General features: G+C 43.2%; 1 protein-coding gene across 2 annotated transcripts in view; it reads right to left on the bottom strand.

Moving 5' to 3' along the window:
* tanc2a (tetratricopeptide repeat, ankyrin repeat and coiled-coil containing 2a) overlaps window positions 1–26,931 on the bottom strand; it is an 826,495-nt gene that overhangs the window by 138,885 nt on the left and 660,679 nt on the right. For both annotated transcript variants that reach the window (XM_067969114.1, XM_067969115.1), the window contains 2 exons: window positions 24,759–25,040; window positions 3,866–3,999 (listed from right to left, as the gene is read on the bottom strand). In XM_067969114.1, coding sequence (XP_067825215.1) covers window positions 3,866–3,999; window positions 24,759–25,040 — 416 coding nt within the window. The remainder of the gene's footprint in view (window positions 1–3,865; window positions 4,000–24,758; window positions 25,041–26,931) is intronic.

The following is a 26,931-nucleotide window of genomic DNA, read 5'->3' as shown; positions in this document are numbered from 1 at the left end:
GTTCAGCATAATGCAGAGTCTAAAATCTGTCAGATCTGCAATGATTAGGGGTCACACCGACCCATAGATTGAAGTTAAAAATGGGCTTTGATCATTATACTTTTACACAGAGGGATTTTTTTTCCCTCCTCCAATTTCCACCTTTAGCCATCCTCTCTTGAAGGTAGTGATAATATGCTGGGGTCTGTTTCCATAAGTGGCAGTCACTATTCAGTACCTCATCCAATTGGCTAGTCCTCTTGTTAGAGCCTAAACAGCAAGTATCGATGAACTGTTGTCACTGACATCCACATGCGCCCTTCCAGCAGGGATCACAACATAGATATGGAAAGTCAGTAGTCCCATCTTAGCTAACCGCTAACTGGACAGCAATCTGTCACAGAAACCCTGACCGCATTTCCCATTCCTTAGTTCAGGGAGAAGGTGGTCAAATATATCACCTTACAGATATCCATTTGAGATCAGCTAACTCAACAAGTACCAGGGATCGAACCCAGGACCTTGCTGGCCTGTACGTCTCAGTAGAATAACATGCAGTGCATTTATTTACCGAGTCATCAGATGAGCGCAGGTTTGGGCTCAGTAATTATGCCCTTCAAGGTTGAATACCAGGTCAACATTCACAAGCATGGCTCACATTATAATTGTAAACAATTTTACAACACCAAGTTATAGTCCAACAAATTTATTTTAAATTCCACAAGCTTTCGGAGGCTTCCTCCTTCCTCAGGTGAACGGTATGGAAATGACATTTTCGAATCCTTCGCATTTGAAAATCACAGAACAATGCCTGGTGATTACTGCCCGTTGCCAAGGCAATCACAGTGAGCAGACAGAAAGGTGTCACCTAAAAGGCCACCGAATATACAAACCCCCAAAAAAAGAGAGAAGGAAGACAGTCAATGACCCGTTATATTAAAAACAGATAACATTTGTTCGCTGGTGGGGTTACGTGTAGTGTGACATGAACCCAAGATCCCGGTTGAGGCCGTCCTCATGGGTGCGGAACTTGGCTATCAATTTCTGCTCGACGATTTTGCGTTGTCGTGTGTCTCGAAGGCCGCCTTGGAGTATGCTTACCCGAAGGTCGGTGGCTGAATGTCCATGACTGCTGAAGTGTTCCCCGACAGGGAGAGAACCCTCCTGTTTGGCGATTGTTGCGCGGTGTCCGTTCATCCGTTGTCGCAGCGTCTGCATGGTCTCGCCAATGTACCATGCTCTGGGGCATCCTTTCCTGCAACGTATGAGGTAGACAACGTTGGCCGAGTCACAGGAGTATGAACCGTGCACCTGGTGGGTGGTGTCCTCTCGTGTGATGGTGGTATCTGTGTCGATGATCTGGCATGTCTTGCAGAGGTTACCGTGGCAGGGTTGTGTGGTGTCGTGGACGCTGTTCTCCTAAAAGCTGGGTAATTTGCTGCGAAAGATGGTTTGTTTGAGGTTGGGTGGCTGTTTATAGGCGAGTAGTGGAGGTGTGGGGATGGCCATAGCGAGGTGTTCGTCATCATTGATGACATGTTGAAGGCTGCGGAGAACGGGATATGATGCTCGACTCATCGATCGACAGTTCCGACGGGCCACAGCGAAAAATCGCATAGACCTCCTCAGAAGACTAACACGGGACACAACCAACAGAGTACCCTTCGTCGTCCAGTACTTCCCCGGAGCGGAGAAACTACGCCATTTTCTCCGCAGCCTTCGACATGTCATCAATGATGACGAACACCTCGCTATGGCCATCCCCACACCTCCATTACTCGCCTTTAAACAGCCACCCAACCTCAAACAAACCATCGTTCGCAGCAAATTACCCAGCTTTCAGGAGAACAGCGTCCACGACACCACACAATCCTGCCACGGTAACCTCTGCAAGACATGCCAGATCATCGACACAGATACCACCATCACACGAGAGGACACCACCCACCAGGTGCACGGTTCATACTCCTGTGACTCGGCCAACGTTGTCTACCTCATACGTTGCAGGAAAGGATGCCCCAGAGCATGGTACATTGGCGAGACCATACAGACGCTGCGACAACGGATGAACGGACACCGCGCAACAATCGCCAAACAGGAGGGTTCTCTCCCTGTCGGGGAACACTTCAGCAGTCATGGACATTCAGCCACCGACCTTCGGGTAAGCATACTCCAAGGCGGCCTTTGAGACACACGACAACGCAAAATCGTCGAGCAGAAATTGATAGCCAAGTTCCGCACCCATGAGGACGGCCTCAACCGGGATCTTGGGTTCATGTCACACTACACGTAACCCCACCAGCGAACAAATGTTATCTGTTTTTAATATAACGGGTCATTGACTGTCTTCCTTCTCTCTCTCTTTTTTTTGGGGGGTTTGTATATTCGGTGGCCTTTTAGGTGACACCTTTCTGTCTGCTCACTGTGATTGCCTTGGCAACGGGCAGTAATCACCAGGCATTGTTCTGTGATTTTCAAATGCGAAGGATTCGAAAATGTCATTTCCATACCGTTCACCTGAGGAAGGAGGAAGCCTCCGAAAGCTTGTGGAATTTAAAATAAATTTGTTGGACTATAACTTGGTGTTGTAAAACTGTTTACAATTGTCAACCCCAGTCCATCACCGGCATCTCCACATCATCACATTATAATAGTGGCATCCTGGATGAGTTAATGAAAGCCTGACAGGGCCAGTGGAGTTATGTCCAAGCATGAAGCATCACTTTCATGAAGGAGTGAAAAATCAGAAAAATATATGATAATTTCCATATACAGTCACCACACCACTTAAAATGTTCATGTTTAAAACAGGCAGTAGCTTATATCAGCCAAAAAGCGATAACCATTATCCATTTGCATTATCAATTTCAAAAAGTAGCCAGTTATGTCAAGTGCTTCGTTTATTTTGGACAGAAACTGCTACGCTTACTCACTAGTTCACCCGCGTTAAGGTGCACTGAATGCAAGAACAAACATAATTAAGTAAATAACACCTCCTTAATATTCGAATACCTTTTGTGTACTAAACTCTTCTAAACCCCTCTAAGTGTTGTGGGGTTACAGTTTGTACTGAGCACTGATTTCAGTTTACATAAAGCTGCAGGTCAGGGTGGAGCTAGAAACAACTGGGCAAAAGGTCACGACAAGAAGGAACATTCTTGTTATACAGGTGAATACTATAAAACGCCACCACGTTACATCAGCCATCGGGTACATCGGGCAAATCGTGCTCGTACGAACTCGCCCGCTGTAAGTGGTATGGACTGCATTTAGGATTGTACAAGGGATGCTGTGAATTGGGGATTTGTAATTGTTTTTGGAGAAACAAGCTCATCCAGAAAACCCTGAGAAGCGTGTGTGTGTCAATTCAACTCCATGTATATAGTATTAGGGTAACTGGGAGGAGGAAATACCAAAGAAAAATATATAGAAAGATAGCAAGACCATTCCGGATTAAAAATTACATTGCACTTTGATGGTTTATAAATCTATTTACATGTGTTATTTTGCATGTAACACAAAGCAAGGTACCAGTGCAAGATGATAAACAGATTTCTGACCTCCTATGGGCATTTTGTTCAACATCAATACAAGGATTTATTATTATGCCATTTAAAAGGGTAGAGCAGTCTATAATGATGAGCAAAAAGACATTTTGAAACTTGAATTTATCTTCTTAAAATGATCAATCAGCAGCCGAGTGTTGCTGGTTGAAATCATTTGTATTATAAGCACGTCCAGCAAATGGCATTTAACAGTTGTCAAACTATTATTAAAAATCTGAGCAGGCAACTGCTCCATGGCCCATGTGATATGAAAAATAAACTTCCAGATATCACAGTGAGTTAGTATTCAATTTCCATCACATTTCATCTGTCAGTTGTACCTGTGTGGCCAGTCTCTTCATGGCTTCTTCCTGGCGTCGGCGGAGTTCAGGCGTGCTCGGGCAGCTCCCACTGGTAATAGAGGGGTGGGCCTGAGGTGGCTGGGTAAGTGGTAGATCCCTGCTACCGTCTACATCTACAGGAGGGAAGAGAATATCAGACTGTTAGGAGAACAAATACTAATGGCTTGTCATTGTACAATCCAGGGCATACAATTGCATCCTTTTCTTTTCATGCTGTTTGAGTAAGGGTTGCCGTACGTCTCTGTCTCTTGTGTCTTCTTCCCCCATTCCTACCCATGTTGAGCATCGTACTCCTAGGGCGGGTGCAACATCAGCCAGATGCAATGTCTAAACTTTTCATTCCTTGACCATAGCTTCAGGACCAGGACCTTTACAACAACTGTGGGATACTCATTTCCTACACTCAACATCCTTACTGCCTGCATGAGCAACAATATTCGATCAGGTTAAATCAACATTAAATCTTTGAAGGGAGTTTCAATGAATCGATATCCACCAGAATTTGTCTGCAAGTGTCAGTTTATTTTACTTAAGTTCCCCAACAGCCTTCAACCATTACCTCATGTGTCTGGATTAGAATACTGATCTAGGACCAAGATATTTTTCCATCTATAAACAGACCAAGAGTTTCTATCAATTCCCTGGCCTGATCATAATAATGGGCCAAGGACCAAACAAATTATTAGTGGGAAGCTCAATGTACAATATACACTCATTCAAGCAATGGTCAATCAAATCTTAGTGCATAAAGTTATGCCCTCTTTAAGTATATTTAAAGCACATAAATAAAAACAGAGCAGCAACTGATAGGCTGGTGGCACTCAGTGTTATTACCAATAGGTTAAATTAACATAAAATCAAATTAACATAAAAATCAAATTAACATAAAAATCAAATTAACATAAAAATCAAATTAACATAAAAATCAAATTAACATAAAATCTTTGAAAGGAATTTGAATTTTTGAATTGATATCCACTAGGACTCGATTGCAAGTGTCGAAACTTTTTACGAAGTCTTCAAGAGAGGAAAAGTAGCAAGATAGAACCAGGATTTCATGGTAACTGAAGTGGTCATACAGCACTTGTGCTCCAGAACTAGCTGCGCCTCTAGCCAAGCTGTTTCAGTACAGCTCCAACACTGGCATCTACCCGACAATGTGGAAAATTGCCCAGGTATGTCCTGTCCACAAAAAGCAGGACAAACGCAATCCGGCCAATTACAGCCCCATCAGTCTACTCTCAATCATCAGCAAAGTGATGGAAGGTGTCGTCGACAGTGCTACCAAGCGGCACTTACTCACCAATAACCTGCTCACCGATGCTCAGTTTGGGTTCCGCCAGGACCACTCGGCTCCAGACCTCATTACAGCCTTGGTCCAAACATGGACAAAAGAGCTGAATTCCAGAGGTGAGATGAGAGTGACTGCTCTTGACATTAAGGCAGCATTTGACCGAGTGTGGCACCAAGGAGCCCTAGTAAAATTGAAGTCAATGGGAATCAGGGGGAAAACATTCCAGTGGCTGGAGTCATACCGAGCACAAAGGAAGATGGTAGTGGTTGTTGCAGGCCAATCATCTCAGCCCCAGGGCATTGCTTCAGGAGTTCCTCAGGGCAGTGTCCTCGGCCCAACCATCTTCAGCTGCTTCATCAATGAACTTCCCTCCATCATAAGGTCAGAAATGGGGATGTTCGCTGATGATTGCACAGTGTTCAGTTCCATTCGCAACCCCTCAAATAATGAAGCAGTCCGAGCCCGCATGCAGCAAGACTTGGACAACATCCAGGCTTGGGCTCATAAGTGGCAAGTAACATTCGCACCAGAATAGTGCCAGGCAATGACCATCTCCAACAAGAGAGTCTAACCACCTCCCCATGACATTCAACGGTATTACCATCGCCGAATCCCCCACCATGAACATCCTGGGGGTCACCATTGACCAGAAACTTAACTGGACCAGACATATAAATACTGTGGCTACAACAGCAGGTCAGAGGCTGGGTATTCTGCGGTGAGTGACTCACCTCCCGACTCCCCAAAGCCTTTCCACCATCTACAAGGCACAAGTCAGGAGTGTGATGGAATACTCTCCACTTGCCTGGATGAGTGCAGCTCCAACAATACTCAAGAAGCTCGACACCATCCAGGACAAAGCAGCCCACTTGATTGGCACCCCATCCACCACCCGAAACATTCACTCCCTTCACCACCGGCACACAGTGCACTGCAGCAACTCGCCAAGGCTTCTTCGACAGCTCCTCCCAAACCCGTAACCTCTACAACCTAGAAGGACAAGAGCAGCAGGCACATGGAAACACCACCTGCACGTTCCCCTCCAAGTCACACACCATCCCGACTTGGAAATATATCGCCGTTCCTTCATCGTTGCTGGGTCAAAATCCTGGAACTCCCTTCCTAACAGCACTGTGGGAGAACTGTCACCACATGGACTGCAGCGGTTCAAGAAGGCGGCTCACCACCACCTTCTCAAGGGCAATTAGGGATGGGCAATAAATGCCAGCCTCGCCAGCGACGCCCGCATCCCATGAACGAATAAAAAAAATCCTATGCATCAGTCAGAATCAGAATCCAATGAGTGAAAGTTACAAATTAAGTTGTGAGAGAAACTGATTTTGAATCACTGCGGTGATAATTTTGAGGGTCAAATAGCCCACCAGTAACTTTTTAAAAAAAGTATTAAGATACTCAGAACCATACAAGCTCTGGAACTGGTTAATCTGAGAGCAAAAAAACCCAAAACCTGAGTATTTTTTTAAAATACAGAAATGTGTTATTAGTTTTGCTTCTCACATATTCAGTTTGACTCCACTGTTCAAACATGTTATCTTTCTAATTTACAGAAAGTAATAGGATGAACTGCAACCAAATTGAGGACCATATAATTGCATAGCAAGATTAAAATTGGAAGGTTTTTATTAAATATATCAAGCCAAATAAGTCAGTCACTTTGAGATTTATAGGATTTTGCATCACAAATTAGAAGCTAAAAGCTACAGAATATACAGACACACTATAAACACAAAAATTCATCTGAAGAAGGAGGAGTATATTGCTTACAGGCAGATGATGTATTGCCTGCCATGAACAAGGTTACAGACAATTCTATATTCATATTCTGGCAGTCAGATGATTCAATCAAATGGATAGTAGCATATGTCATAGGGTCCTAACAGGCTAACTGGGAACACTTTTGCTTTTGCAGATATTATCATTCTTCTGTCCAATCTCAGTACATTTCTACTGAGCACTGTAGGCAATAAAGATTTAATCCAGTCAGTAATTGTAGTCACGGAAATTGTATGATTGGACAGTTGGCAGGTATGTTGTGTACTTTAACACTTCACTACCATATCCAAAAATAACAAGATTCACTGCACTTTCTTGGTTCTTTGGGTTCTGTAATGCACTGCAAAACCCAACGTTACATTTTACAGTACCCCACAATGGAAATAAATCAATATGAAGGAAAGCAGAGTACATGGAGGAGGGGTAAAAAGACAGCTGCTCTTCAGTCCCGTAGGAATAGACTCAATATACAAAACTACAGCACCAAAAGAAAAATTAACAAAGTAAAATGGAACATGAAGCTCTTTCGCACCACAGTTTGGACAGTGTTTTGGAATAAGTTTCTTAAAATTCAGATTCAATTATTAACCCTTTGAGTGCATAAAAAATATGTACATCATGACTCCAGCCCCTTATAGAATCATAGAATGGTTACTGAACAGAAAGAGGCCTTTCGGCCTATCGAGGCTAGCTAGATTGATCATCTCTGCATGATCAATCCAGCTAGTCCCACTCCCCCACTCTTTCCCCGCAGCCCTGCAAATTTTTCTCCACCTTCTTATTTTTTAGCCCCTACACATGATAATAAAACTTCCCCTCTTTAGGTCCACTTATGCCACACACAATTCAAACGTAGCAAGCAGGTGAGTAACTAATTACAGGCCTCTGCCAACATTGCCATGGAACTGATCCCAAGAGGATTGTGAGCGTGGCTCATAGTGAATGGAGGCAATTTATCCTCACTCCATCCAATGAGAAACCACCTGTATTCTGCTCAACACCTCCCATTGCTAACTTAGCTAAGTCTGGTAGGCTCAGTTTGTGGCTAACTAAAGCTTTTAACTCATGTTTCACAACATGTATCACAGCATGCAGCAGCATCCACGTAATGCGCCATTGCATCAAAAATGTTTATTTACCCCCTAATTTTCTCCTCTCCTTTCCTGAAAGTGCTGATTCATGCTGGGGGATGTGGGCGCAACAACAACTTGCATTTATATAGCACCTTTAACATAGTAAAATGTCCCAAGGAGGTTCACAGGAGCGCAATCAGGCAAACGTGGACACCAAGCTAAAGAAGCAGATATTAGGACAGGTGACCAAAAGCTTGGTCAAAGAGATAGGTTTTAAGGAGCGTCTTAAAGGAGGAGAGAGGTAGAGAGGTGAAGAGGTTTAGGGAGGGAATTCCAGAGCTTAGGACCTGGACAACTGAAGGCACAGCCACCAATGGTGGGGTGGAGGAAGTGGGGGTACACAAGAGGCCAGCTTTGGAGGACCGCAGAGTTTTTAGGGAGTTGTAGGGCTGGAGGAGGTTGCAGAGATAGGGAGGGTTGAGGCCATGGAGGGATTTGAAAACAGGGATGAGAATTTTTAAATTGGAGGGAACTGGGAGTCAATGTAGTTCAGCGAGCACAGGGGTGATGGGTGAATAGGTCTTGATGTGAGTTAGAATACGGGCAACAGAAGTCGAGTCTGGAAGTAGCAAGTAGCATGGATGAGGATTTCAGCAGCAGATGGGCTGAGGCAGGGGCGGAGATGGGCGATGTTATGGAGGTGGAAGTAGGCAGTCTTGGTGATGGAGAGGATATGTGGTTGGAAATTCAGCTTAGGGTCAAATAGGACGCCGAGGTTGCGAACTGTCTGGTTCAGCCTGAGACAGTGGCCAGGGAGAGGGATGGAATCGGCGGCGAGGGAATGGAGTTTGTGGCAGGGCCGAGGACAATGGCTTCGGTCTTCCCAATGTTTAATTGGAGGAAATTTCAGCTCATCCAGGACTGGATGTCGGACAAGCAGTCTGACAACACAGAGGTTGGAGAGAGGTGATAGTGAAGTAGAGCTTCACCACCACCTGTATGTGGAACTTGAATCTTGGTCATGAATCACTCATTGAGTGGTCAGTACAGCACTCAGTCATGTTTATTAATTCTGCTTCACAGTACCTGGTACTGAAAAGGTAAAGAAAATCATTTTAGCAGATAATACAAAAATGTGCCCTACAATTCTTCAGAAAGCTGAAAAAGCCATTGGCAAAGGGTTAAGAAGTAATTTACAATCACAGCAGGAATGCTAACTTATAATAATAACAGCTGTTGCTGATCATATCTGGAATTACTCAGCAGTACTGCATGGTACTTTGATATGGTATAGCATTTACTTCATGCAGAAACGTTGCTGGGTTTTTTAGCCCTACTGACCAGCACTAACTAACTGACAATGCAAATTATTTGGCAGCAGACCAATACCCCCAGGGACTCTCAACATCAGCCTTACCTGTAAAGCTTAACTTTCAAGTAAGAGAATTTAGCCACAGCCAATGAAAATATGACAAAATTATTGCAGGCCAGCTAATATACTTTTCAGTGCTTTACTTAATTTGGAATTAATCACAAGCAGGCTCTGGAAGATAACAAATTATCTTCAGATGTAAAACATTAGTTGTTGTTTCTCCTTTTCCTTGGGAACAGCTTGAATTCTTCTACTTTCTCACCAGGTCCCCCAAGGAACAAACTCACCAATGGCCAAGAGGACACTCTGCCTCCACCAACGCTGCTGTTCACCAGCTACAATTAGTCAATTGAATGCTGTTCTCATGTCGCCTGTGCTCTCTATTTATGCTTATTGCCAAAATTACTGGACATATTGGAGAACCAGCAGGGATTCAAACATGCATTTTGTCCTGTATCCAATGGCACCTCTCAATACCCCCAAAACATTGGGTTGTGGATGCTACAAGAGGTGCAGTTTCATTCTTGCATGCCAGCAGCGGTGTGCCTACTACACGGGTTTTGTAGACAGTGGATTAAACAAGGTAAAACTACCAGAAAATGGCCTGAGAGAGGGCAAGCACCTGGCTTCCACTTACCATCCTTCTTAAAGCAGTGAGAGAGATTGGGAATCCAGTCTACAGCCTCTATTCCACAGTACTGTGCATTTGCATGAACTAAAGATTATCAATTTAAAACATAAATGGACAAATATTTGCAGAATATACAAATAGACAATAATTAAAATTATTATTTTATTGGGAAAACAAGATATTAGTATATCCTGAACATTTTATCTTCTTTAACACGACTTTATTCCTCTCCAAGCATCTTATGCTCACTCACTGTTCTTTCCTCGATATCACCTGTTAGTTTAATCTTGCAGGAATCTGTACCTTTCAATTTATTTTTGGTTTGACAGGTGTCTTACATATGCAGAAAATCAACAAGCTTAAGTGTGTGCCGCCAAACAACTGAGAAATCCACATAACAGATTTTCTTCATGCCTGATATGAAGTGCACATTCTCTAGGGACACACGCTACTTGCTTAAGCCCAGAGAACGTAGGTGCAGATTAACAAGAGCCGAGGCTTAGGGACCCCAAAGAATGCACAAGGGTACTGCTGGAATATAACCAGCTGGAACACCACAACTTATTACCACATAGCACAGTTGAGCTTCCAGCTGCTTAGTCAGGTAGGGCTATGCAACCTATAAGAACATAGGGTGCAAAGTTATTAGGAGCTGAGTGGGAAAAATCCCAGGCTTCAGTAACGGGATCTACCCATCAATGAGATAGGCTAGCTGGTCAATCGGCAGCACCCTCAAATACTGTGGAGTGCCAGGAATTAAATTACCAACTCTGTCACAGAGGACTGATTCAGTTCCCATGGCCAAGCATGTCTTCTTGGTGCTATACTGACCCCAAAGAAACCCTACCAAGCTCTCTCTCCCTACCAGGCATCAAGCAACTGACAAGCATATTTTGAGACTTGCTAAGCAGATAGCAAGTACCAGGTGAGTGGCACAATTGAATGTAAAATATGTAGTTTCATTGCCACCATCTTCATGACCACAGAATGGGCACACAGCATTCACCATCACTGGTGGATCCATCAGTTTAAGGTGCAAAGGTTCAGCAACTAGGAATTATACTCCATTTATTGGGCAGAACTGCTTGCAGTGGAAGCTTTTCTGCAATATGATCAAGCTTTCTGGGTTCCAAGTTTGCCCCGTTTGAATTTGAAGACAGGCAGCAACATTGGAATGAGTGCATAAGCCTTGCTTAGAAGTTGCAAGTGTGATTTTAAAGGAACAGCACTTATGCAAACTTGTGCATGTATAGTTACTGCAAAGTCATATTCATGCCTTTAGCATTCTGGTCACAGATGCTACGGATGCAGGGGAAGTTCTGCACAAACTAGAAATATCAAAATCCAATTGCTGGTTTGTCGAAGAGCTCAGCTTACTCATAGAAGTTACAACATGGAAACAACATGGAAACAGGCCCTTCGGCCCAACATGTCCATGTCGCCCAGTTTATACCACTAAGCTAGTCCCAATTTCCTGCACTTGGCCCATATCCCTCTATACCCATCTTACCCATAGAATCATAGAAGTTACAACAACTCCTGGCCAAAATGAAGTGGCAGACATGACACTCCGTGGTGCTGGCAGTACAGAATTTAAAATTTGCTCAGTGCTTCTAGGTGGGTAGGAAAAAAAAAATCACTGATCGCCAAGCTTCAGGGCACGTTTAACCAGCTGCACAACTCTGAGAAGATTAGTTTCCACACTCAAAACATTGCAAAATGGACGTGTAATTGGCAAATTAATTTCAATATAGACAAGTGTGAGGTGGTGCATTTTGGTAGGAAGAATAAGGAAGTCACATACTCCTTGGAAAATAAGAGTCTAAACGGGGTAGAGGAGCAAAGGGATCTAGGGGTACAGATACACAAATCACTAAAAGTAGCGACGCAAGTTAATAAGGCCAAAAAAAAGCAAACAAAGCACTGGGGTTCATTTCTAGAGGAATAGATTGAAAAGCACAGAAATTATGCTAAACCGGTATTGAATCTTGGTTAGACCGCACTTGGAGTACTGCGCACAATTCTGGTCTCCATATTCTAAAAAGGATATAGAGGTGCTGGAGAAGGTGCAAAAAAGATTTACGAGTATGATATCAGGACTGAGAGGTTATACCTATCGGGAAAGATTGAACAGGCTGGGGCTCTTTTCTCTAGAAAAGAGAAGGCTGAGGGGTTACTTGATAGAGGTCTTTAAGATTATGAAAGTGTTTGATGCAGTAGGCATAGGATGATGTTTCCATTTGTGGAGCAGACTAAAACTAGGGGCTATAAATATAAGATAGTCACTAATAAATCCATTAGGGAATTCAGAAGATACTTCCTTACTCAGAGTAGTTAGAATGTGGAATTCGCTACCACAAGGAGTAGTTGAGGCGAATAGCATAGATGCATTTGAGGGGAAGCTGGATAAACACATGAGGGAGAAAGAAATAGAAGGAAATGCTGATAGGGTTAGATGAAGAGGGGTGGGAGGAGATGTGTGTGGAGTATAAACACTGGCATGGACCAGTTGGGCCAAGTGGCCTGTTTCGGTGTTGTAAATTCTATGATTTCCTCCCTCTTGACGCTAGAAAATGCACATGGATTTTGGACTAGTTGCTATCATGCCCCCTATGGATGAATAAACAATCAATACTTGCTGTCCAGCCTCATAGACAAAAATGGCTATTTGAACAAGGTAATAAAGGGTTACTGGAATCTTACCCCATGAGTCACAACCATCAGGATAGACGGGGGAAACTTGGTGGTGGGGTGGGGGCGGGTGGGAGATGCTTTAAAATGTGTTTTAAAAAATAATTTACTGTATTTTTCAAGCAGTTAAAATGTCACATTTCTGCAGCATTCTATGAATACTGAGTATGCAACTATCAACCTTGAAAAGACCGTAACCTCATTCAGTTCATTCAAAATTTATAGATGCAGCCCGAGCATAAAATCTACATATATGAGTCTGTGAGACAAAACATAGCGAGTTTCATTATTTCAGTAACACTTATTATAAACATTCCAGATGACAGTGACACTAAAGTTAATACCCATCTTCAGAACCTGTTAAATTTCAGCCATATTAGAGTTATCAATATCAAGTCACAGATGTGGCCACTTGGCCTCACACGTTGCATAGAAATGAAATACAAACATCCAGAACACAGCTCTGTACCAAGGGAAATTCCATACACATTGTGGGTCTGTGACGATGCACCACCTGTTTGTGGGTCTACAAGGTGAAAAATAGCTGCTGAGCTCTTGAACCAGACACTGCATTTCCAGGAAGCTCCCAATACAGCAAATTGCATGTGAAGTTTGCCTTAGGGAGTAGAGAGAAGGGTATTCAGGTATTGGAGGGGGTACAGAGAAGAATATTCAGTTATTGGAGTGAGTACAGAGAAGAATATTCAGTTATTGGAGGAAGTACAAAGAAGGGTATTCAGTTATTGGAGGAAGTACAAAGAAGGGTATTCAGTTATTGGAGATTTAAATAATCTTCAAGTTTTATTGAACACATCTGTTTCATGTGTGCTTTATTTCTGGCAATGCCACACAGAATGTCTAGTGACTGCACAAACAAGCGGAATAGCAGTGCCGACCTAACCAAAACAAATTCAGTAATTTCTTGCAAACATCTTGTTCAAGTTCAGGTTTAGTTGATGTCACGAGATTGGTTTGGATGAAGACGCTTTGGCCCATTTGGTTTTATCCATCCTGAATACCAAGTCTATGATCTTCTCATTATAGCATCGAGCTATTTGTTAAATGAGCCCAGTGTCTGGCCTCAACAACTTTTACTGGCAACCTGTTCTAGTTGTAGATTACCATTCTACAAAGGCATCTGTCCCAAACCTGCTGTTCACAGCCCTGAACATGTGTCCTCTTGTCCTAATATATCTGAAAGTATTGTTTCAGGTTTACATTCTATATACTTATGTAACATATACTTATATGTATAACATATATACTTAACACTATATGTGTTAAGTATCTTACACATCTCTAAGGCTGCCTCTGAGATGTACTAGAGAATTCTAGTTCCCCATAGCTTTTCCCACTGACATTGGGGATCAGTCTCATTGTTTATCTCTGCGCTGCCTATTGGCAGCACTTGACATGCAGGCTGACCAGGACACTGAACAGTTTCGGAATGATCTCTGAGGGATCTGAAGGAACCGATTTGGCAATATTACCCAGTATTCTATTATTTTCATGCATTGCTTCCTCGTACTGTTTAGACACGGTAAATTATAAGTCAACTAACACCCCTAATTCTCTTTCAGCTTCCACCATGGCATGTTTTATCCCATGCAAGGAATACATGTGCCTTCTATTTTTATTTCCAACGTATGCAGTACCTTGCATTTGTCCATATCGAACTTCATTGGTCCTGATAAACTCAAGTGCAAAAACACTGTAAAGTTCTCTTTGTAAGATCTTGGCTGCCTACGAGTCCACTATCCCCTTAGTTTGCTGTTATCTACAAATATAACTGCGTTGCATTGAGGCTGCGATTCCGCATCATTTATAAATACCGGGAACAAGAGGGGTCCTATCAAGGATCCCAGCTGCACCCCATTCACTCCCTCCACTGAACTTAGCCCCTCTGCTACCTTTCCTTTTAGCCAGTTATGAATTGACATGCATATCTGATCCTTCATACCCACCAACCTTTGCTTGTAGAGGAGTCTTTCATGCTAGACATTATCAAAGGAAGTCCCATCAATTTGGGATGCCATCTCAAAAAGAAAATCTACGAGGTTGGTTAGATAAGATTCAGTCCTTCTAAAGCCATTTATTATATTAAATTATTTTCACATTAGCACTCTTCCAGTTTGTTTCAGATTACTAATTCCAGTAGTGTTCCAATTATTGAGGTTAGGCTAATGGGTCAGTAATTGTCAAGTTTTTTTAGAATTCCTTTTTGGGATGTGGGCGTTGCTGGCAAGGCCGGCATTTATTGCCTATCCCTAGTTGCCCTGAGAAGGTGGTGATGGGCCACCTTCTTGAACCGCTGCATTGCCAAATAGCATGAAAGGCTCCTCTACTTGCAAAATTTTATGCATATGAAGGAAAATACATGGACGTAAATCCTTAACTGGCTAAAGGAAAGATAGAAAAGGGGAGTCACAAAGGTAGCTAAGTCGCAAAGTTGGAGAGGACATATGGGGTTCGATATTACCAGGGCGGCGGGTTCGCGGCGGGGGGTCTATTGGGCGCGTGGGTAACGCGCCCGGTGAAATTAGTCTGCCCCGTGCACAATCGCAGACTAATTGGATCACTTACCTGGTCTTCCGGGTTCCCCACTGCTGAGCTGCGCGGCAGGTGGACTGCGCATGCGCAGTAAGGTCTGTCAGCTGGAGGAGCCCTATTTAAAGGGGCAGTCCTCCACTGACTGATGCTGCAAGAAATAGGAAAAATTACAGCATGGAGCAGCCCAGGGGGAAGGCTGCTCCCAGGTTTAATGATGCCTCACTCTAGGTATCATTGGATGGGGTGAGGAGGAGGGGGAGGACAGAGGTCTTCCCCCCGGCAGGCAGGAGGAAGCGGCCTGCCTCTGCCACCAAGAAGGCCTGGCTCGAGGTGGCAGAGGGGGTCACCTGCACCACCAACATATCGCGCACCTGCATACAGTGCAGGAGGCGCTGCAATGACCTAAGTAGGTCAGCCAAAGTGAGTACACTTATTCATTCCTCTACACTCCGTCTGTCACATCACCGCCCCCACCCCACATCTCCTTCTGCACTGCCAACACTACTCTGTCACATTACCCCTCACACCCACTCAAACCTCATCCTCATCTTACCTGCACTTACTCACCTCGTCAGTACTCATCCTGCCACTACCACTCAACCCAATCCTCATACAATCTCATGGCTTTATCTCATACTCACCCTCTCGTGCATCTCTTTCACGGTCAGCCTCACTCAACCTGCCACTACCTGTGCTGCAGCCACAGGGCATGCATCACATATGTGCAGTAGGAAGCGTAAGGCAAACGTGTCGTGAGCACGAAGGGGATGCACAAGGGTGTTTGAGGGTTTGTCATGATTTTTACTTCTATTTAATTTCTGAGCAACTCACATCACATATTATATTGGCACCACTACTGCCACATCTTTGCGAATCTTGTCTAGTTTGTGCAATAATGCCCTTTCCTGAGGATCACAATGAAGACCCACAACTGATGCCACCCATTGTGTCACTGCAGAGTGGGTGTAGGTGTATTTGCAGGGCTCTTTTGTGCAGATGACAGAGACGTCGGCGATGTCCCCGGTGGCACCCTGGAAGGATGCGGAGGAGAAGTTGTTGAGGGCAGTGGTGACTTTGACAGCGACAGGTAAGAAGATGGTGCTCGGGCCAGCCGGGAGCAGCTCGGCATGAAGGAGGCTGCAGATGTCCTCGACTACATGTCGAGTCACTCTGAGCCTCCGTGTGCACTGCTGCTCAGAGAGGTCCAGGAAGCTGAGCCTCGGTCTGTGGACCCTGTGGCGAGGGTAGTGCTCTCTGCGAAGCATCTCTCTCTGCGGTTGCCCTCCCTCCTGCTGTGCAGATGGATGTGTCACAGCACTATGTTGTGGAGCTCCACATGTCAGAGGTGGACGGCGTGGACGGTTATGCTGTTCGCCCTCCGAGGTGGTCATGACTTCAGCTCCGGCGGCCCCCATCTGGAAGATGTACATCTGAGGGGGTCCGCAAGGTAGGTACGTGTCTGGACACCAGGGTAAGTGTGCAAGTTGGTGAATTTTATTGTTAGGAGGGTGGTGGAGGCCAAACTTTGTCCAAAGTGACAGAGTGGCCTCCTGCAATGAGTGAGGGTCTCCCCCCCACCACCTGTCAAATGGACCTTTGCAGCTGCCACAGGCTGATGGCTGCAACACGTCCATTTGAACTAGGAGTGATTCCCCCAGTACGGGAAACAGTCCCAGTTGTTTGTAAAATCCCACCCCTCCTGAAATATCTCCTTAATCAGGTCTGTTAATGACCTGAAATACCTAAATAAATACTTTAAGTGGCACCCCGCCGGCTTTAATTGCCTGCAGGAGTCCCACATGCAGGGGCTGCGCGCGCATGTCAGCGCGTATGTGGGAAACCCAGAAGTGGGCGGGTTGGAGCCGGGCTCCTGACCCGCCCCGGGAATCCCCGATTTTCGGAGCCCCCCCGCTAGGAACGCACCCGATAGCGGGTGCTAATATCGAGCCCACGGTGTGTGTTTGATGTCGGATGGCAAACCAAAGATCACCAATGGTCATTTTAGCATATGTTGAACTTGGGTTGCTTACATTTTCACTTTTCTGATTACCGTCTTGCTGTTATACTATTCGAAGAATGTTTTGGTACTCCGTATTATATGTGTTGCTATGTCCCTTTTCCATATCCCTTTTCATCTCTCATGTCTTTTTTGGCCTGCTCTTCAACCCTATGACCAACTTCTCACTACAGCTTTACAAATGTGTCTCCCGAATCTCCCTTTTAATTTTCCTGCTGATGCATATCAGAGCATTTTTATATTCCTTATCTTTGTTGAACTTAAATATGTACTTGTCCTATCTGTTCCACAATGTTTTTGAAGAATGTCCATTTATTCTTGACAGATTTATTCTTGAGTGATGGCCTCTGTCTATGTAAGTAAGCTTGACCTTCATACTCAAGTGTGCACTGGGGTTTGGTTGCTATGCCTGCAGTTGTTTGCCAAGACAGGTTTCACTTGAAGGGATTAACTGAAACTCACCATTTCACTTAAGTGTCTAGACAAAACAAGCCATGAATTTTATGGAAGAAGAAAACAAGGGTGAAATAGGAAATCACCAGCAGGTTAAAAATAACCATAACAAATCAACCTATGGACCCCATCAACCTGAACAAAACTGACATGTATCAACATAAAAACAGTTGTGTAACTCAAGAGCCAGGTCAGTGATCTGATTCACAAACACACTGAGGTCGCGAGGTGTAAGACCACCTCGAGGATGTAGTCTCATGCCACTTCAGCTTCATATTGGGTGTAATATAACTCCACCTTGGCATCAAGAGATCAAACCCACAAAACACCCCGAAAACTTTTAAAACTTAGTATGGAATTTTTTAATGCGACAAAAGCAATGCTCCTGCCTGCTCTCATTATATTGAAATATTAGCTGCTGCAGGAGTGGGGCTCAGTGCAACGTAATGAAGTGTACTGGAAAGTGCACCAGCACAGTAAACAGGTCAAAGCAGCGTAATACGAGACCTATATTATAACAGCGTCCTTACTAGTAAGCCTTAGTAGGTTAACGTTATTTAGTTTCAGGAGTGTTGCTCATTTTTCTTGCCTCATTAATGAATTACTACCAATGTTACATCATGGATTCTGTGTTCTAGTGCATTAGTATTAAGGTTCACACTTGTTTTAAAGTCCACAAAAAACAGTAGCTAGGGCAAAGATGGATCAATGATGGTGCCTGAGTCCCATTTTTCCCTTTCTTGATAACAAAACTTAATTGAAAACCTTTAACTCCTCCATATTAAGAGACATAAAATGGGAAAAATTATCTTTTATCTAAAAAAAGACTTGTGTCCATTTTGCACCCTGCATATTTCCAGACGTCCCAGTGAAAAACCAGACTGTTTGGTCCAAAACCTGACAGGTAACAACCTTAATTCATAAACCAGCACACTGTGTCACTAGGATAACCCCATACACTATCCATTCATAAATGATGGTTTTATGAATGTTTAATTGTCTATCTACACAATTTCTTTAATCATTGAACAAGCAGGCAAACAATGAAGTCACATCAGAGAGCACAATGTGGGCAAATACAAACAACTTTACTGATGCTCAGTCTGTGTTTGGAATTAGTGGCTGTTTTTATCTCAAAAGAATGTATGACTACCCTCACTTCTTAATTTGCTGCATGACATCCACTGATCTGCTAATGAAAACATCTAAGCTCTGTTTTTCAGAAATGTCAGAAAGTTTATGATTTATAAAAGGCGCAGTGGAGCATTATTTTACTAACAGCTGCTTTTTATTTCATTTCAAACTGCTGTTCATCTCCCAAGGTCTGCGCTGTTTTGTAATTATTTTGTTAATGTATTATGTGTAACGCATTAACCCATTCACGCCCCTTCCACTCCTCCTGACCAGCCACATTCACCAACAAAGTTCAGACGTGCCAACCCAGAAAACTAGTAAAAGCTGACCAACAGTTTCGAAAAAAGGGGACACAGCCAAAAATAGCTGAGAACTCAAGAATGACCCTAATTGCACCCCTACGAGATGGAAAAACATATAATTACACCAGGTTTGGGACCTTCATCTGTGGGTATAGTCTATTCCTCTTAATTCAAAGTTTCTTAATTCAAATTATCTGACAATTCAATTTTTTAGCATTAAATTCCCACTTTTGCTACATTTATGTTATCTAATTGAAATTATTGGATAATTCATTTTTTTTAGTGCAAAAACAACTTAGAATTATCAGGAAAAGACTATGTCCAACATTAACACACTTCTTTCAGAGGAAAAATCATGAAGGGTGGAAACCCAAATACTGAAGGTGCAAAATTGGTAGTGCGGTTCCAGGAAAGTCTGGGGCCATGTTTCTCAGAAATCTTTCCATTTTTCCATTAAAAATGATGCATTCTGGTTCATTTTAATACCTCACCATTGATGAGATTTTTGATCTTTAAAAAGAAAAAACAAATGGCATTTGGATTTCCGGCAGACCAACCACAAAAATCACTCTGCCACATCTACATCTGATGGGAACCTGAGTGAAGATTCAGAAGGGAGAGAAGCAGTGCTGGAAATAGAAGGCAGAAAATTAGTAGGCGAATGGGTGAGGCAGAGGATACAAAGATTAGAAATCAGACAACAAAGGAGTTTGGCAGTGCTTAATGGTATATACATCAATGCAAGGAGTATAGTGAAAAGGCAGGTGAGCTGAGGGCACAGGTAGACACGTGGAAGTATGATATCTTAGCTATTACTGAAACAAGGCTTAAAAAGGGGTAGGAATGCAGCTTAACATTCCAGGTTACAGGGTTTTCAGATGAGATAGAGAGGGGGATTAAAAAGAAGGTGGTGGGGGGGGGGGGGGGGGGAGGGTGGCAATATTGGTTAAAGAAACAATTGCGGCTGTGAGGAGGGATGGTATGTTAGAAGGATCATCAAATGAGGCCATATGGGTTGAGCTAAAGAACAAAAATGGGGCAGTCACACTGCTGGGAGTGGACGATAGACCCCCAGTCAGAGGGAGATAGAAGAACATATATATAGGCAAATTTCTGAGAAATGCAAAAATAGGGCAGTGATAGTAGAGGATTTCAACCACTCTAATATTAACGGGGGTACAATCAGTGCAAAAGGTATGGAGGGCACAGAATTCTTAAATTGCATTCAGGAGAACTTTTTTAGCCATTACGTAGCAAGCCAAACAAGAGGGGAGGCAGTTCTGGATTTAATTTAAGGGAATGAAGCTGGTCAGGTGGAAGGAGTATCAGTGGGAGACCATTTTGGTGGCAGTGATCATAATTCAGTTAGATTTAGCATAGTCATGGAAAAGGACAAAGATAGAACAGGAGTAAATGTTCCAAATTCTAAGCTGAGAAGTGATTTAGCAAAAGTGGACTAGAAACAGCTACTTGAAGTTAAATCAGTGTTAGAGCAGTGGGAGGCATTCAAGGGAGAGATTCAAGAGGTTCAAAGTAAACACGTTCCCACAAAAAAAACTGCCAAATCTAGAGCCCACTGGATGCCAAGGAGCATACAGGGTAAGGTAAGGCATAAAAGGGAAGCTTATGTCAGACAACGAGAACTCAATACTGCAGAAAGCCTAGAGCAGTACAGAAAAAGCAGGGGTGAAATTAAAAAGGAAATTAGGAAAGCAAAGAAAGGGCTTGAAAAAATACTGGCAAATAAAATAAAGGAAATCCCAAAAATGTTTTATAAATACATAAAGAGCAAAAGGATAACTAAGAGTAGGGCCTATTAGAGACCAAAAAGGTAACCTATGCATGGAGATGTGGGTATGGTTCTTAATAAATACTTTGCATCTGTCTTCACAAAAGAGGGGGATGATGCAGATATTGTAGTTAAGGAGGGGAAGTGTGAAATATTGGATGGGATAAACATAGTGAAAGAGGAAGTATTAAAGGGTTTAGCATCTTTGAAAGTAAATAAATCGTTAAGCCCGGATGAAATGTATCCCAGGCTGTTAAAAGAAGCCAGGGAGGAAATTGCGAAGGCTCAGATCCTCCCTGGCTACAGGCGTGGTGTCGGAGGATTGGAGGACTGCTGACACTGTACCACTGTTTAAAAAGGAAGAAAAGGATAAACCTAGTAATTACAGGCCAGTCAGTCTAACCTCGGTGGTGGGCAAATTATTGGAATCAATTCTGAGGGACAGGATAAACCATCAATTATAATGTCACAGATTAATCAAGGACAGTCAGCACGGATTTGTCAAGGGAAGGCAGTGTCTAACTAACTTGACTACATTTTTTGAGGAGGTAACAAGGAGGGTCAATGAGGGAAGTGCGGTTGATGTAATCTACATGGATTTTAGCAAGGTTTTTGACAAGGTCCCACATGGCAGGCTGGTCAAAAAAGTAAAAGCCCATGGGATCCAAGGGAAAGTGGCAAATTGGATCTAAAATTGGCTCAGTGGCAGGAAGAAAAGGGTAATAGTCGATGGGTGAGCTTATTGGACATTTTCCTGTTTCTGAAAGTATTAAGAGAGAAATCAGGAGGGCAAAAAGGGGACATGAGATTGCTTTGGCAGATAAGGCAAAGGAGAATCCAAAAAGCTTCTACAAATACATAAAGGGCAAAAGAGTAACTAGGGAGAGAGTAGGGCCTCTTAAGGATCAACAAGGTCACCTATGTGCGGAACCACAAGAGATGGGTGAGATCCTAAATGAATATTTCACATCGGTATTTACGGTTGAGAAAGGCATGGATGTTAGGGAACTTGGGGAAATAAATAGTGATGTCTTGAGGAGTGTACATATTACAGAGAGGGAGGTGCTGGAAGTCTTAACACGCATCAAGGTAGATAAATCTCCGGGACCTGATGAAATGTATCCCAGGACGTTATGGGAGGTTAGGGAGGAAATTGCGGGCCCCCTAGCAGAGATATTTGAATCATCGACAGCTACAGGTGAGGTGCCTGAAGATTGGAGGGTAGCAAATGTTGTGCCTTTGTTTAAGAAGGGCGGCAGGGAAAAGCCTGGGAACTACAGACCGGTGAGCCTGACATCTGTAGTGGGTAAGTTGTTAGAGGGTATTCTGAGAGACAGGATCTACAGGCATTTGGAGAGGCAGGGACTGATTAGGAACAGTCAGCATGGTTTTGTGAGAGGAAAATCATGTCTCACGAATTTGATTGAGTTTTTTGAAGGGGTAACCAAGAAGATAGATGAGGGCTGTGCAGTAGACGTGGTCTACATGGACTTTAGCAAAGCCTTTGACAAGGTACCGCATGGTAGGTTGTTACATAAGGTTAGATCTCACGGGATCCAAGGTGAGGTAGCCAATTGGATACAAAATTGGACTGACGACAGAAGACAGAGGGTGGTTGTAGAGGGTTGTTTTTCAAACTGGAGGCCTGTGACCAGCGGTGTGCCTCAGGGCTCGGTGCTGGGTCCGCTGTTATTTGTTATTTATATTAATGATTTGGATGAGAATTTAGGAGGCATGTTAGTAAGTTTGCAGATGACACCTCACATTTAGATAAATGTGAGGTGATGCATTTTGGTAGATCGAATCGGGCCAGGACCTACTCCGTTAATGGTAGGGCGTTGGGGAGAGTTATAGAACAAAGATCTAGGAGTACAGATTCATAGCTCCTTGAAAGTAGAGTCACAGGTGGATAGGGTGGTGAAGAAAGCATTCAGCATGCTTGGTTTCATTGGTCAGAACATTGAATACAGGAGTTGGGATGTCTTGTTGAAGTTGTACAAGACATTAGTAAGTCCACACTTGGAATACTGTGTACAGTTCTGGTCACCCTATTATAGAAGGGATATTATTAAACTAGAAAGAGTGCAGAAAAGATTTACTAGGATGCTACCGGGACTTGATGGTTTGACTTATAGGGAGAGGTTGGATAGACTAAGACTTTTTTCCCTGGCGAGTAGGAGGTTTAGGGGTGATCTTATAGAAGTCTATAAAATAATGAGGGGCATAGATAAGGTCGATAGTCAAAATCTTTTCCCAAAGGTAGGGGAGTCTATAACGAGGGGGCACAGATTTAAGGTGAGAGGGGAGAGATACAAAAGGATCCAGAGGGGCAATTTTTTCACTCAAAGGGTGGTGAGTGTCTGGAACGAGCTGCCAGAGGCAGTAGTAGAGGCGGGTACAATTTTGTCTTTTAAAAAGCATTTGGACAGTTACATGGGTAAGATGGGTATAGAGGGATATGGGCCAAGTGCAGGCAATTGGGACTAGCTTAGTGGTAGAAACTGGGCGACATGGACATGTTGGGCCGAAGGGCCTGTTTCCATGTTGTGAACTTCTATGATTCTATGAAAGCTCTTCGGTTTTTAGAAACTAGCTCTGCATAAGAATCTAATTTTTTTTTCTGAAACAGCCGAATGCCTGGAGGTGACTTTCATTGTGTCGTTGTAATTCCAGGTGTTCATGCCAAAAACCTGTACACTCACCTACAGATTTTAAAAAAATATAGACATCTTAACTGAACTGTATTTTTACATGCATTTAATTAAGATAATGAGGCACAAGTATGAATTTTTATCATCTTAATAAATAGGAACTCCATATAGTTAGCGCTGACAAATGCTATTAATTCTGTTCCAAATAATTAAATGGCTAGGAATTGAAAACTAAATATACAGTCCCAGATTTTGCTCAAACCTATTCACAATGATAGGATTGAGACATATTGATATATAAACTCAGCAAGGGATGGAACAAAGGCCATTTCTTTTTTGCTAAGTTACTTTTATATTTTTTTCCCTCTTTGTAGGGATTTCCATTGCCTTGCAATACCTTGGTCAATAAAGAGAGCAGTTGATACAAACCTTGGCCACCATCACTGTCATACAGTAACTGGCTGCTAGCAGGTAAGTGACTCTCCACCTGCAGCGAGCACAAATCCCCTCTCCATCCTTGTGTGGTACTTTCTCCTGACAGAACGACTGAGATCTGGAATCGAGGGTACATCCTGCATTCTGCCACTCTGTGGCACAACACATCTCAGAAGCCTACTGTCCTTCAAATACTTCCACTGCAAGGTGCTCTCTTACTTCACTAGGTTTTTGTTGAATCAACACCTATTTATCCAGGAACAACAGTAAGGTTTTACTTCACAATTCTGTGGTTGACTGAAATTCCAGGACTGCCTAAAATTTTAGCCCACTAACAGGTCTTCTGATGAACTTCAGTCCATTTCCAAATATGTCAGTAGGGATCAAACTTCTAATGCAGTCACGAGCTTCCCATCAAGGTAGAGAAAAACAGGCATCCTTTCAAACCTAATTATTACTTCAGTTGGTGCATGAATTTATGTTTTACTTGAGTAGAAAATTTAGATGGGGGGAGAGTGAAGGCAGGGCAAGACTGAAGGAGAGGGAAGAGGTGGCAAAAAGATAGCTGGGTACCTGAACAGAATTACAGCACTGCAAAGGAATAGATGCCATCAGAATTAATCTTTCTTTTGAACTCCCACACAGATGCATATAAAGAAAGCTAATATTTATTACTAAGTACATACGCTTTGGTGATGCATGTGGACTATCAGACGCAATCTGTCTCATTCGAGAGCCGTGGCAGCTGAGTGCGACCAGTCTTGAGATGATGGCTGTTTTCCCAAATCCAATATTGCCTATGATCACTACTCCTCTGTTCACACTGGGGTTACCACATTTTAGCTGTGTATCTATTTCATGGAAGAGCCAGTCCCGCCCAATGAACACTGAGTCAGTGGTGATGCTGGGTACTTCAAACAGAAGTGGTTTCAAGGAGATGTCTGGAGGTCTGTATGGTGCAAAGCGTACTGTGGGAACAATAAAACAGCCATAGTCAGATCAGTCTCAATAATCCAATCACAACAGAAAAACTACAAGAACATAAGGAAAAACTGACCAGAAACTTGGTAATGTCAAAAACAGAAAAGGTGAAGAGGAAATGAAGGCTTTTCTTCCCTCACTCCACAATGACTATAGTGGTGCTGTGAAGACTCATCACAACATTGCCTAGTACCATTACAATTACCAGAGAGAAATGACAAGCAAAGTTTCAAAATCATCAGAAATCAATATCAGTTTTGCATGCGATTATTCCAAAAATAGCTTTTGTGAAAAGGCAGAACCTTGCTGCAAAGCTCCCCTAACCAACTATCCTTCAGAACCTGCTGCAACCCTCAATACTGTCCACAGAGGAGCTCAAATCATAAGACAAACCCGATTAGAACCACTTTGCCGGTCCTCAGTGAGAGTCTGCAAACCCAAAACTGAAATATCAGATTTGGGAGAACCTGACATGTTTCAAATCCGAGCACTAACATCCCTCAATTGCTACTCCCCCTTCTCCCAAAAAATTGCAAAAAAGCTCATGAAATTTTGAATGTAAATGAATTTGGTGCTATGAGATTCAAGTTCAGATCAGAACTCCCTGCATCCCTGCCCCCACAATATATTCCACTGCATGGCAGCACTCTGACAGGTGATCAGTTTGCTCCTTTAATTTGAAATCCAGTGAGTGCAAATTTCCACTTCAAATTATTTTCCATTTTTTCACCAGAAAATCCAAAGGGGGGCAAAAAAGGAAGAGATAGACTGGAGATTTTTTAGTACAAAGCAATTTTCTTGCATGGCACAGCAGCCCTAAACTATTCAAGAAAACAGCATCCCTCAAGGGTTAATCATTTAATGCTTGCCCTTTGCTAAATTCTGTTACTGATTTAAATTTCCCTGCTTCCTTTTGAAATGGTAAGTAATGTGATCAACTGGCCTGGTCATCAATCAGCTAAATTCCACATTGATATTAACAGCTGCACAATTTCACTCTACTCCACAATTTCCCAAAAGCGCTCTTCATTTCCATAGTCCGATTAATTCATTATGGACATTTCACAGCTACACTATTGGCAGTCAGATCTTGTATCAGTGCACAAATGACTGCTTTTACACAAAGGTTTTTTTTTCTGGTGATATATTTCCCTCGCCGCCTGCAGTGAACACTGATTTGCGCTGGAGTACAATTCCATGGGCATTGGGCACCCTCCGATGCATTGCCTCATGTGGCAGCTGTTCATGTGTGAGTGTTGATAGCGAATGGCTGCAGGTCAGTCAACCACAGGGGCATCACAACCAAGCTCAATCCTGTTAGCACCAGAGGTCCACACACTTGAACTTTCTGGCAGGAATGATCATATAGAACATACACTCTGGCTGACCTTTCTCCTCCCCAACCCTGGGACGTTGTTGACATTTGCAGCGTTCCTACTGCTGGCCTGGATGAGATCGGCCAACTGTGCTGGGCTCTCACACTAAGGATCGAACTGGAAACTTTTCTGTTCCGCATTGCTCAGTCAGATATTAGGTAGAGCGCTTATCATCTGACTAGCGGGGGAGCACTGCTATACCACATCCATAGACAGTCACCCAGCAATTCTGTGGCATATCGAACATTTTACAAACGCCATCTTTGGATGAACTTCAGATCGCTTTAAATGGAGGCACTCATCTGATTCACGAAGGTATTGGTGGAACTATCACCGGACAATCATTTTAGATATGTCTCAGACACATTTCATTATGCTGTATAACTAATCTTTTACACAGCTGTGTAACCTTATAAAAGTCCTTTCTATTCAATAGCTAAAGGTAAATTCTCAACCCTGATAGAGGATCCTGACATTGGATTTGCGGGATTAATTTTTGAGA

This window comes from Heptranchias perlo, chromosome 30, assembly GCF_035084215.1.
Source record: "Heptranchias perlo isolate sHepPer1 chromosome 30, sHepPer1.hap1, whole genome shotgun sequence".
Taxonomy (NCBI): Eukaryota; Metazoa; Chordata; class Chondrichthyes; order Hexanchiformes; family Hexanchidae; genus Heptranchias; species Heptranchias perlo.
Note: the sequence above shows the minus strand (reverse complement) of the source record. Positions and strands in the feature narration are given on the sequence as shown.